The following is a 12,378-nucleotide window of genomic DNA, read 5'->3' on the forward strand; positions in this document are numbered from 1 at the left end:
AAGTTGGCTCAAACTGGTAACGAGGTCGATTTTTGATAGATGATAGTAAGAATGTTTATTGTGACTTGGATATACTATGCACTATCAAACAGTACCGCAGACAATGAGGAATTCTTCTGAAAAACAGAAGACCGAAATCGGACGCATATTCTATTGGAATTTTTTATATGTGCCCAGTAAGGTATTCGACACCAAAACCCAAAACCACTTTCAAAAAAATTCTTCGAAGCTTGTGTGGCTGGTGAACAGTGATCAAAAACCGAAAACCTACACTTTTCTTACAGAAATTTGTCGAGGTACACGAAACGTTCATGGTCGTGTGGGGTGTCATTAGAAAGGTAATTGCATGTACTTTCAGGGCAAATAGGGTCTTATTGGTTTGAAAGCATCTACGACGAATTATGAGAAGTTGAAATGTTTAAGTGCTTATATTGAATCGCAGATGCAACCAAACTTCTGTAAGCTCTACTTTCCCCGAAAGAACATGCAATTACCATTCTAATGACACCCCACACGACCACGTACGTTTCGTGTACCTCGACAAATTTCTATAAGAAAAGTGTAAGTTTTCGGTTGAAAATTTCAACTGTAGATATCTCAGGGTGGATGAATTTTAAACCCAATAAGACCCTATTTGCCCCGGAAGTGCATGTAATTACCTTTCTAATGACACCCCACACGACCCTGCTCGTGTAACTGCAGAATTTTTTTTAAAGAAAAGTGCAAGTTTTCGGCTTTTGATCACCTCACACTAGCCACACAAGCTTCGAAGGATTTTTTTGAAAGTGGTTTTGGGTTCTGGGGTCGAATACCATACTGGGCACATATAACAAATTCCAATAGAAAATGCGTCCGATTTCGGTCTTCTGTTTTTCAGAAGAATCCCTCAATCCAATCGAAGTTGGTAGTACAAGGGAAGTCTGGATTTTTCTTTTACTTTCACATCTGCTTTCTTACAACATTTTTCACTCAGTCAATTCAGGCCAATTCAAATTAATCAGTAAGACATTTTTTGTACTCACAGTTGCCGTTGTCAGAGCTTTGAATGCGTCTTTGAATATGATTTAGGAGATTAAAACTGGCCGTTTGGTCAGTCTGTGGATACTCCTTCTCAGTTATTAACAAACAATGATGCTTAAAGCAATTATCCTTATGTATACATCATCTGAGCTAACTGTAGTATGTCCAAGGCCTCAGGATTGTTCATTCAACTTTCATCAGGCTCCGAATACTTTCAATGTTTGTTTATGCTGGGAACAGTGCTGTGGTTATATATTAATTGAATAACTCTCTAACAGAAATTAACGAAACCAAACAAAATTATCCGTTATCGTCGACCTACGACAATTAATTAGGTCAACAATTATGTCACCGTGATCTAATCAATATTTTACTTTGCAGCAAAAATTTACTTTTCACTCGATAATCCCATTTCTGAACGACAAACCACTATCGAAACGAAAACACGTCTCTGCTAGCGCATCAACAAAAAATCTAAGGTCAGGAACTCAGATTAGCGAAGCCGATTTTTTGTTTTCAACTGAAATATAAATTGATCTTCAATTATCACTTCTTCAATAGTCGTTTGGTAACTCTGTTACAGATCTAACGTGTAAAATGCGGTTCCTGTTCAAAGTTTTCCCATTGTTCGCCGTGTTGATACTCCACGCAAAATGTGATACGCGTAAGTTTGATCTCATCATCCCATTTTTCTCTACAGCAAACGAAAAATGATGCTAATTGACTTACAGTTCAAAACGCTACTGTAACTGTGGCTACGTTGCTCGAAAGCCCGTATACCATGCATGCCAAGTTAAGTGAGGGCGAGGTTTTAACCGGTAATGCGAGATATGAAGGATACATAATCGATTTACTTGATCTACTTGCTAAAAATTTGGGTAAGCGAAACTATTGGTGCAATGGCGATTTACAACTGGATCATTGACGATTTTGATTAGGTTTCAGCTATGATGTGCAAATCGTAGAAGATCACAGGTATGGTGCAATGCATAATGGAAAATGGGATGGTTTAATCGGTGAAGTACGCAGTGGTCGTGCGAAGATCGGTGCCGCGGCTATTACTATCACCAGTTTACGGTATGGAATAATGGAGACATCGTAGCCCTAACTAACGATTTGTTTTCATATTTTTTTTTTAAATATCTTCAGCGAAGCGGCAGTGGATTTCACTATTCCATTCATCAACTTGGGCATCAGCATACTTTACAAACGTGAAAACAACACCTTTCAATCAAAATAAAATTGAAAACATTTTCAATAAAAAATTCCACAGGTTCAACTGATGGCAAAGCCCTACCCTTTACTAATGTAGAAGAACTTGCTGCAGCGGAAACTATAAAAGTCGGTTGTGTTCTGGGTGGAGCAACTTACCAATTTTTCAAGAACTCAGATATTCCAGCATACAAACGCATCTACGAACGCATGGAATCCGCTGATCCCCCGACATTTACACAGACAGTTGCTGAAGGTGTGGTGCAGAAATTCCGAAATATCTTCCCCATCATGACTTATAATTTCGTTCACAGGCATTGAACGCGTACAAAGTGGGGACTATGCATTTTTCATGGAATCAACGTCTTTAGATTATGCTGTGCAACATAATTGTGATTTACAGCAAGTTGGTGGACTTCTTGACTCGAAAGGTCTGTAGTCAAATGACCACTTAGTGGAATGAGCCGATAAACGTTAAAAATTGAAATTTACGCAGGTTTCGGACTAGTAGTTGAGCAAGGATCGCCTTTTAGGGAATTGCTATCGCAGGCTATACTCTTATTGCAAGAATCCGGTGATTTGGCGAAATTGCACGATAAATGGTGGAAAATGAATGCTCAAAAATGTGACCATTAAGATGTAATGTTACATTGGAAATAAAGCAATAACTATTCAAATGACCTGTTGTTTATAGAGCTTGAGTGAATGAGGTGAATAGCATTCATTAGGGACTGTGCAGAATATCAGTTGCTAGTCGGATCGGATTCAGACGTTTAAAATCAAATGCCAGTGTTTACAGCTTTTTAACGAGTTACTTATGAGACATAAATTATGGGAATGCAAATCAGTTGGAACATGAGAAAATTCACAGAAAGAAATAGCTTTGTTAGAGTGCTCTTTACGGTCACTAGAATCATTCCACTATCTTTCGAAGTTATCATATTGAATCACATCAACTTTCAATCAGGTGATACGGGTGATACCCACGAAATCGATTTTCGATAGAGGATATGAGGAATGTCTATCGTAACTTGGATATACTATGCACTATCAAACATTATACCATGTACCGCAGACATTCCAATCAAAGTCGGTAGTAGAAGGGAAGCCTGAATGAATAGGACGGGCGATGTTTTTTTTACTTTCATTGAAAGACATTTGTTTTCTTATAATATTGTTCAATCAATCAGTCAATCCAATTAAAATTAATCAGAAAGACATTTTTTGTACTCTCAGTTACAGATTAAACTTGGTTGTCGGATTGTTTATCTTAACATGATTTTTTCGGATTTGATAATTCTCACTGTTTAAGGAAGACTAGAAGTGCTCCAAAATAAATTGTCCCACTCTCTAAAGATCATGACTATTGATGAGATGTTACTAGTAAAATTTAGTCAAAATTTGGATCAGTTGTTGTGGAAACGGATCTCAACCTGCACACAGACAAGCTAGATATTTCCATAAAGATGTGGGTGAAGTTGAGACAAGAGCTTTAAGCTCAGCACTTGTAAAAGTTTAGTATTGAATTAGATTTAGGAGATTAAAGCTTGCCTTGATCAGTCTGTGAATAGTCTTTTTCAGCTATTCACAAACAATGATGTTTTGGCAAAGCAAGTCCAAGGCCTCAGGATTGTTCACTCAACTTTGGTAAATTTCGAAGTAAATTCTTATTATGGTCCCAACGTTCAGAGCGATATCCTAAGGACCTGGAAATATTTTTTAATAAAATAATTTGGTGCGATGATTTCAGCCTCTACACCAGTGATGAGCTTTATGAATGACTTAAAAAATGGAAGTTAGTGGACAGTTGAGCTAACATTTTTGTACTAACTTCATCGGTATGCTTGCTACTGGATACTGCTACCGATGGGCTTTGGTTAATGAGGATGTTGCAAAATTAAGGATAAATCTGATGAAGAAACGGTATTTTGTATATGTTCAACTTGTGTTTGGCTCTAGAGGTAATAGCTACCGCTTAGGATTGTTTGTATTGTAATGCTTTAACTCATAAAATGAAAACAAGTCATATATAAAAGATAGGCGGTGACTAGTGTGATTTCATCAGTCTCCGAATATTTTCTACATTCACGCTAGGAGCAGTGCTGTGGTTATATATTAATTGCATAACTTCCTTAACAGAAATTACCGAAAACAAACAAAATTATCCGTTATCGTCGACCTACAAAATTTTGTGTCCCCGTGATTTTATCAATATTTTACTTTGCAGCAAAAATTTACGTTTCACTCGATAATCGCATTTCTTTCTTATTACCATTTTGGAACGACAAAGTACGGTATAGAAACGAAAACACGTCTCTGCTAGTGCATCAACAAAAACTCTAAGGTCAGGAACTCAGATTAGCTAAGCCGTTTTTTTGCTTTCAACTGAAATATAAATGGATCTTCAGCTGTCACTTCATCAATAGTCGTTTGGTAACTCTGTTACAGATCTAACGTGTAAAATGCGGTTCCTGTTCAAAGTTTTCCCATTGTTCGCCGTGTTGATACTCCACGCAAAATGTGATACGCGTAAGTTTGATCTCATCATCCCATTTTTCTCTACAGCAAACGAAAAATGATGCTAATTGACTTACAGTTCAAAACACTACTATCACTGTGGCTACGTTGCTCGAACGTCCGTATACCATGTTACGTGAGGATGCCTCTTTAACCGGTAATGCGAGATATGAAGGATACATAATCGATTTACTTGATCTACTTGCTAAAAATTTGGGTAAGCGAAACTACTGGTGCAATGGTCATTTACAACTGAATCATTGAAGACTTTGATTAGGTTTCAGCTATGACGTGCATATCGTTGAAGATCACAGGTATGGTGCAATGCATAATGGAGAATGGGATGGTTTAGTCGGTGAAGTACGCAGTGGTCGTGCGAAAATCGGTGCCGCGGCTCTTACTATCACCAGTCACCGGTAAGGATTAATGGAGACATCACCAGCCTCAACTAACGATTTGTTTTCTTTTTTTTAAATATCTTCAGCGAGACGGCAGTGGATTTCACAGTTCCATTTATGAACTTCGGCATTAGCATACTTTACAAACGTGAAAACAACACCTTTCAATCAAAATAAAATTGAAAACATTTTCAATAAAAAATTTTACAGGTTCAACTGATGGCAAAGCCCTACCCTTTACTAATGTAGAAGAACTTGCTGCAGCGGAAACCGTAAAAGTCGGTTGTGTTATGGGTGGAGCAACTTACCAATTTTTCAAGAACTCAGATGTTCCAGCATACAAACGCATCTACGAACGCATGGTATCCGCTGATCCCCCAACATTTACAAGCACAATTGATGAAGGTGTGGTGCAGAATACCCGAAATATCTTCCCCATCATGACTGAAAATTTCGTTCACAGGCATTGAACGCGTAAAAAGTGGGGGCTATGCATTTTTCATGGAATCAAGGACTTTAGAGTATGTTACGGAACGGAATTGTGATTTAACCCAGGTTGGTGGACTTCTCGACTCGAAAGGTTTGTTGTCAAAAAGACCACTTAGTGGAATGAGCCGATTGACGTTAAAAATTGAAATTGAAATTAACGCAGGTTTCGGACTAGTAGTTCAGGAAGGATCGCCTCTAAGGGAACAGCTCACGCGGAATATACTCGTATTGAAAGAATCCGGTGCGTTATTGAGATTGCATTTGAGATGGTGGAAAAACGAAGATGGACGAAAATGTTACCACTAAGATGTAATGTTACATTGGAAATAAAGCAATAACTATTCAAATGACCTGTTGTTTAGAGAGCTTGAGTGAATGAGGTAAATAGCATTTACTAGTGACTGTACAGAGTATCTGTTGCTAACGATGAATTAATGTTTGAGGAGCCGTGCATCTCCAAGGAATCGGATTCAGACGTTAAAAGTCAAAGGTTGGTGTTTACAGCTTTTTAACGAGTTATTTATGAGACATAAATTATGGGAATGCAATGACCAACAGTTGGAACATGAGAATATTCACAAAAAGCAATGGCTTTGTTAGAGTGCTCTTTACGGTCACTAGAATCATTCCACTATCTTTCGAAATTATCATATTGAATCACATCAACTTTCACAACAATCAACACCGGTGTTGCTGATAAGCTTTAAGGTTTGTGCAAAATGTCTTAGTCTCATTGAACGTTGAACATTTCCGTTAACACAATTTTCGTCTTCAAACCTGAACACGTAATTTGTAATTCGTACCGGCTAAGGACAGCCAGAGCACTTCACACGAAAATGTTGTTTTCCGAAGGATTTTTCACATTCATTTGGATATTTTCAACCTGGACATGTACCGCACTTAGCCAAATTTGTCATCAATCAGATTAGTTTTAATTTACATCTAAATCGAACCTGTAGTACGCAACGCATATACAAATAAATGAATTAAATACCACATCGATCGCCAAGTCAGGTCTATAATTATTTGCACCTCGTGCGGCAATTTGATAACAAGTCGGTACTTACTGCTCGATGCAATACATTCAAAAACGATATTTCATGTTACATTCTGGTGGATCGAAATTGTCGGTTGATCGAAAAATTATAGCACAGTTTCCAAAGTACTATCGGTTGTGCAGAACGTTTCAAATAAAACCGAGAAATCGTAACAGTGAAATCAACTTGTAAACCGATTAAAGTGAAAAGAAATTTGTACAAAAAAAAACGTTGTGTGGTTTGAGTGGTAAATATGGTGGTAAGTAGTAAACGCTAAGACAACGAACAACGGGAAAAGTAAAGAAACTGAAGAAAAGCTGAAACGTTAAAAACCGAAATTAAAAAAAAAAAAATCGATGAAAAAATGTCGAAAATAACCTTGCAATGTTCTAGATTCCAAGCCTACATAAATAGTTTTTTGAATTAAATTGCGATTACTTCAAATCAGATGCAATTAGTATCATTTCCAGGTTTTTAATTTCGGGCAAATTGCCATTAAAAACTGCTTTCGAACAGATTGAATTATAAGATTTGTATCCAAAGTATTTCTGTCGAAAAGTTGAACCTTGGCTGTAATTTAAGTGAATGATTCAATCAACTGAAATAGCAAACAAAACTGAAATTCGTTTTACATTTTAGCAATTTTCCGAGCTCGACAAGGAAACCGTTCGAAGTAAGTCCATTTGATATTCCAAATTACTCAAATCCTAAGTGAATCTATAAGTGAAAATATTTCAAAAACCACCCACGACACAGTTCTAAAAAATGCATTCCTTGCCTTCGAATACGAAAAAACTGGAACGGTTTTAACGGAAGACATTGGTACAATTGTCGAAATGCTGGGACATCGGCTAGACGATAAATCGTTGAAGCAAGCTATCAAAGAAGCAGATCCAGCTGGTGTAGGGAAATTAGAGTTTGAACCATTTGCTTGCTTTGCATCGAAATATGTGGAAGTTGAAGAGGATGCCGAAGCTGTGGCGAAAGAATTGAGGGAGGCCTTCTTACTATATGATAGAGATGGTAAGTAAATCCTTCTTGACTTAATATTCTAGAAACGGCTAGCCGTCCGTTAGCAACAAATGTGCAAAAATAAGTGTTGAACAACTGTGTGATGAAAATAGTTTGAACAATTGAAGTAAAAGACTTTTCACATCGCAGGTGAGAAAAAAGTCATTTTACCCAATCCGCTGAAACTTCGGATTGTTGTGAAAAACGTGTGTTTGCCTCGGGAAAAAGTTGGAAATTGCATTTTCTCGCTTGACTAGTAGCTCTCGCTACGTTCTCAAAATGCAATTTCAAACTCTTCTTCTCTCGTTGAACAGATAAGCTATAGTGATGTGGATTTCTATTGTAATTTTAAATGAAAATTTTGCAGCTAAAGGCTACATAACCGTTGAAGTATTGAGACAAATTCTGCACGAAATTGATGACAAAATAACGCCCGGTGATTTAGATTTAATGATTGAAGAAATCGATGCTGACGGTTCAGGTTTGTCTTTGTAGACCATTTTTCCACAGTAATTCTCTAACCAAACTCTTTTAAATTTTCTGAATGTTCGTCTACAACAGGAACAGTTGACTTTGAAGGTAAAATTTTTAAATCCAATTTTTGGTCTGCTGATTTTTTTGTTTAATTTAATTTTTGTTTTTCTCTTTCACCTCTTCTTACTGCACTAGAATTCATGGAAGTGATGACAGGTGAGACAAACATCTCATTCACATTAAATGTTTTCGTTAATAAAATTCATTTCAATTATTTTTTCTACATAAAATTTCGTTCACCACCCACCTAGGACCCCTATGAGAGACGACGGAACAAAATGACTCTTCGATCCTCTTGTCCATTACCAGTATATGATTCAAACATAATTTTTGTTCTAAACGAATTTGTATGTGGTCTATGTTAAACTATCAAAATTAAACAATTTGCTTGCAGTGTTGATTGTCGTGTTCAGACGTTAGTTACTAAATATTATAATTTACAGCAGTGTGATCTGGGTGTGATTTTCAGAGATCCTACTGCGGTACATAAAAACGTGTTTCTAACTTGCGCCTGAACTGACATTTTTCTAGCACACGATGGGTTGTCATATCAAACTCGACTACGCCTCGGAATGATATGTGTCACACCTTGTGCTCAAAACTTCCATTAACGCATGTGTTAGGAAAATAGCTATTTTCTCGTTCATAGAAAATTAATTCAAAAATGCGTCGGATCTCGTTGGTCGTAGAATTTTTGAGAATAATTTTAGTTTGCTAATTAGATTGGGAATTCGAAATTCTCATTTGCGTAAAAGTAGTCAGAACTAAAAGTAGTAAATTTCCATTGAAAACTTTGCATTGAATATCAAATCGACTAAAAATTTGTTTAACTGTTAACATTAACCCTTTCTTTCCCTTTGTATGTTTTCCCGTATTAAATGAAAAGGAGCATTTCTTTAAATTGGGTCTTGTAATGACGCTACTTAATTTTGATCAATGAAGTTGCAACAGCCGAATGTCTCGTAACAATTGAATCAGTAGTGTTACGCCAAGTACTCACAATAAAAGTTATAGTTTGTGGAAGCATTAACAGTAGAGACCAGAAGTTGCCGAAGAGAGATACCTGAAAAATGCTGTCACATGTGACAAGTTAAAATAGATGAAATGCAATTGCACTGGGACATTTGTCAGCGATTTCAAGTCAATCCATTCCACATGTGATATCTGCGTTACCTTACATAAACATTGTGTATAGTAATGTAGAATGCAATTGTTGAAATGAATTGAAATTGTTGGATTCCTGTTGGCCAAAGTATCACATCAGTAGAGGATTCTTCCGGTATTTCTTCTACGAGAACTGGATATTGAAACGTAATGTCCGATAAACCCCTGAGCCCACCGGAATTTTTGTCCCTTATCGGGTCGGATGGAGATATTGAATGGTGAAAACATTAGTTCGGCTTTCGGTTTAAGAGCGCCAGAAGTACCCTGACAACGATAGTCATGGTGTATATCTCAGCAGTCACACATCATAGTAATTCCAAATTGATGTGAAAATTATTGTAATAGAGTCAAATGAAGAATGCAATTGAGAAATAAAACTTGTCGAAGGTCCAGAGTGTCTGACAGGTCCAATTTTCAAATGTTCAAATGTTTTTAGCGCTCAAAAACCGAAGTCAAAAAACAAATGTTTTACACCCGATCTGCGACCCGATTAGGAACAATAAAGGCGGGGAGTTGCGGGAATCGTTAATAATTTTCACAGTGGCTCGTCATTAACGATTGGTACAATGATTATACTACAATCTCGCATTTGAAGAAATGAAAATTGAACTTCTGAAGATTGTTCTGTTAACTAAATGGACAATATTTTTTAAGACGAGAAGTCCAAAAGAATTAAAGTTTAGATCTTTTTCGGAATTATTTTATGTAAAACTTGCTTTACATCATCGGTTACATAAAGCGTCAGGGTGACACTATTTACCCTGTAACTATGAATAAGTCTCTCATTCCATCGCAAGAAAACAAAAGGATTCCAATTACAGCTAAATTAGCATAAAAATAACAGAAAAACACACTTTTGACTGTTCCTGGCCTCGACATGGCACGTTTGCCATATTTCTTGGATGGAGATACTTTTTATGAGTGCCACACCAAAAGTACCAATCAAATGTGGAAATGTGGAAAAGTATTTCCATCCAAGAAATGTGGCAAATGTGCTATGTCCAGGCCAGTAACAGTCAAAAGTGGCCAAAAAGTGTATTTTTCTGATATTTTTATGCTAATTTAGCTGTAATTGTATTTCTTATGGTTTTATTACGATTGATTGAGAGATTTATTCACAGTTACAGGATACGCAGTGTCACCCTGACGATTTATGTAAAGAAATTTTTACATAAAATAATTTCTAAAAAGAGCTAAACCTTAAATTCTTTTGGTCTTGTCGTCTTTAAAAATTAGAATTTAACACATACTATCCATTCGTATTCATATTGTCCATTTACTTAACATTTACAATTTTTGCAAGTTCAATTCTCATTTTTTTTTTTCAAATGTGGGGGGATTGTATCAATCCCTAATGACGAGCCACTGTGAAAATTATTAACGATTCCCGCAACTCCTGGAGGCTCACAGTCTGATGAGCATAGAAAATAACCGAATGGAATAAAAACGAAATTTCTTTGGCATGAACGTGTCTGTCTATTTCTGTTTCTTCTCAATAAATTAACAATCTTCATAAATTACATTTCACTTTTCTAACATTTTGATCGTTGTATTTACAGGTTGATCAACGTAAATGACCGTGAACAACGAGACCATTATCACCAAGATATTCTTATTTCAATAAAATTTTATATAAAAAAAAATCAACAAAAATGTTTAAATGTAAAATCGTGTTAAGAATTGAATTAAATTAGAAATTTTGTAAGTTTCATTTATCTACTACACTTTCTACACTTTATACATTTCGAGGGAAACATTACTAAAGGGAGAAACTGCCACATCTCTCAACTTACTCAAAATCGGTTTTTCCCCCTGATTTTTTTGAGCCACACATAAACTCTATCCGACTGATAGTTCGAAAGTCTTGAAGAAAAAACACAATTATCACCGACAACCACTACTGTGATGGAGGTTTCAGCGACATAAAAAATGTTTTGCATTACCCGAGTCAAAATCATCAGCCATAAGTCGTTTAGGTCTCACATTTTGGAATTTTTGAACAAATTCTCGTCTGGCACAGTGACCTACTTCCCAACTTTTTGTGTAAGAATGCTTGAGACAAAAATTCAGTGCCAATCGATATCATCTACTAGAGAAAGGTTAAATAGACAACGCGGGGGTATAATTTTTGTTGCATTTTCGAAAAGTCCTCTTTCAGAAAACACGAAAAATTAGAAATTATCAAGGTTTGACATGAGTTTTAGGTGGAATCCACATTTTTCCATACAATATGTTGTTGTAATTGGCATTTGTATGGAAAAGGTAAAGTGGTTTGAAACCTGTTAAATTGATTTTTTCGAAAAACGGTAAAATACGGGTCTCTTCATTTTCCGATTTAAACAAAGTAATTAAAGAAAATGTAAAAAAAAATCTGAATTGGCGTTGTCTATTAAGGTTATGAGGATTTTTAGAGTATCGTGATTTGAAAACCAGTACAGGACTGAATAATAACGAGCGTTCGAACAATTAATTGAGCTTGTGCGCAAATGCTTATAACTTACAGTCGAGTTTATGTGCATTGGAATTGTTTAACTGTTCAAATGGTCGGTAAGCGAGACTATACTGGCTTTCAAATCATGATACACTCCGAATCGATCATTTTAATTTGAATTTACTTTAATATCAGGGTTTAGTTGGGTGGAGGGAAAAAAATGTTTTGACTCAAGTTACGACTACGGCCATGTGGTGCCCTTAAAGTTTTCGAAATTTTCAACCTCAGAAATATTTGTCCGATCATCTTAATACGGGTCTCAAAAACTCAGAAATAAAGTAGTTTCAGAGATATGGTAGTTATGCACTTCAGTAATGGTGTCCTCGATTTAATACGAAACAGCAGCGATGCTCTTCTATCACAGAATTCTATTTTTCGAGGAAGGACAAATAAAATATTTTGGAAATTCAACTGTGACTGAGAAGTGTTAATCAGCGTGGTTCGTAAATGACGAATTTCTTTCAAATTGTTGCTCAGATTAAACAGCCGCACTGTTACTTATCGA

General features: G+C 36.2%; 3 protein-coding genes across 5 annotated transcripts; all 3 read left to right on the top strand.

Moving 5' to 3' along the window:
• The first annotated feature begins 1,581 nt into the window (after positions 1-1,581).
• LOC119074034 (glutamate receptor ionotropic, kainate 1-like) lies at positions 1,582-2,910 on the top strand. The gene is made up of 7 exons (XM_037179978.1): positions 1,582-1,684; positions 1,752-1,898; positions 1,959-2,097; positions 2,170-2,231; positions 2,294-2,488; positions 2,547-2,663; positions 2,729-2,910. Exons 1-7 carry the CDS (start codon positions 1,618-1,620, stop codon positions 2,866-2,868), a joined length of 867 nt encoding a protein of 288 aa, XP_037035873.1. The 5' UTR covers positions 1,582-1,617; the 3' UTR covers positions 2,869-2,910.
• Positions 2,911-4,604: 1,694 nt separating this feature from the next.
• Positions 4,605-5,986, top strand: LOC119074035 (glutamate receptor ionotropic, kainate 3-like). Its single transcript, XM_037179979.1, has 7 exons — positions 4,605-4,761; positions 4,829-4,966; positions 5,027-5,165; positions 5,234-5,295; positions 5,358-5,552; positions 5,611-5,727; positions 5,800-5,986. Exons 1-7 carry the CDS (start codon positions 4,695-4,697, stop codon positions 5,940-5,942), a joined length of 861 nt encoding a protein of 286 aa, XP_037035874.1. The 5' UTR covers positions 4,605-4,694; the 3' UTR covers positions 5,943-5,986.
• A 238-nt stretch (positions 5,987-6,224) lies between these two features.
• Positions 6,225-11,104, top strand: LOC119074052 (troponin C, isoallergen Bla g 6.0101-like). Of its 3 annotated transcripts, none has more exons than XM_037180001.1 (8): positions 6,226-6,932; positions 7,313-7,346; positions 7,430-7,696; positions 8,052-8,165; positions 8,246-8,263; positions 8,354-8,374; positions 8,470-8,526; positions 10,942-11,104. In XM_037180001.1, the coding sequence occupies exons 1-7, from the start codon at positions 6,927-6,929 to the stop codon at positions 8,478-8,480; spliced, it is 471 nt and encodes a 156-aa protein (XP_037035896.1). In that variant the 5' UTR covers positions 6,226-6,926; the 3' UTR covers positions 8,481-8,526; positions 10,942-11,104. The 3 variants fall into 3 exon arrangements, 2 of the variants coding, with proteins under 2 accessions (XP_037035897.1, XP_037035896.1); XR_005087129.1 differs by having other exon boundaries at positions 6,227-6,932; positions 8,470-8,565; XM_037180002.1 differs by lacking the exon at positions 8,470-8,526 and having other exon boundaries at positions 6,225-6,932.
• Positions 11,105-12,378: the final 1,274 nt, after the last annotated feature.

This window comes from Bradysia coprophila, unplaced genomic scaffold (genome assembly GCF_014529535.1).
Source record: "Bradysia coprophila strain Holo2 unplaced genomic scaffold, BU_Bcop_v1 contig_138, whole genome shotgun sequence".
Taxonomy (NCBI): domain Eukaryota; kingdom Metazoa; phylum Arthropoda; class Insecta; order Diptera; family Sciaridae; genus Bradysia; species Bradysia coprophila.

Coding starts and splice junctions, on each gene's coding strand:
- LOC119074052 (XM_037180001.1), top strand. Junction 7,347..7,429: donor CGACAAGGAAACCGTTCGAA/GTAAGTCCATTT, acceptor CCCACGACACAG/TTCTAAAAAATGCATTCCTT. Junction 7,697..8,051: donor CTTACTATATGATAGAGATG/GTAAGTAAATCC, acceptor AAAATTTTGCAG/CTAAAGGCTACATAACCGTT.
- LOC119074034 (XM_037179978.1), top strand. CDS start 1,618: ATGCGGTTCCTGTTCAAAGTTTTCCCATTGTTCGCCGTGTTGATACTC. Junction 1,685..1,751: donor CCACGCAAAATGTGATACGC/GTAAGTTTGATC, acceptor ATTGACTTACAG/TTCAAAACGCTACTGTAACT. Junction 2,664..2,728: donor TGGACTTCTTGACTCGAAAG/GTCTGTAGTCAA, acceptor AAATTTACGCAG/GTTTCGGACTAGTAGTTGAG.
- LOC119074035 (XM_037179979.1), top strand. CDS start 4,695: ATGCGGTTCCTGTTCAAAGTTTTCCCATTGTTCGCCGTGTTGATACTC. Junction 5,166..5,233: donor CTTACTATCACCAGTCACCG/GTAAGGATTAAT, acceptor AAATATCTTCAG/CGAGACGGCAGTGGATTTCA. Junction 5,296..5,357: donor CATTAGCATACTTTACAAAC/GTGAAAACAACA, acceptor AAAATTTTACAG/GTTCAACTGATGGCAAAGCC.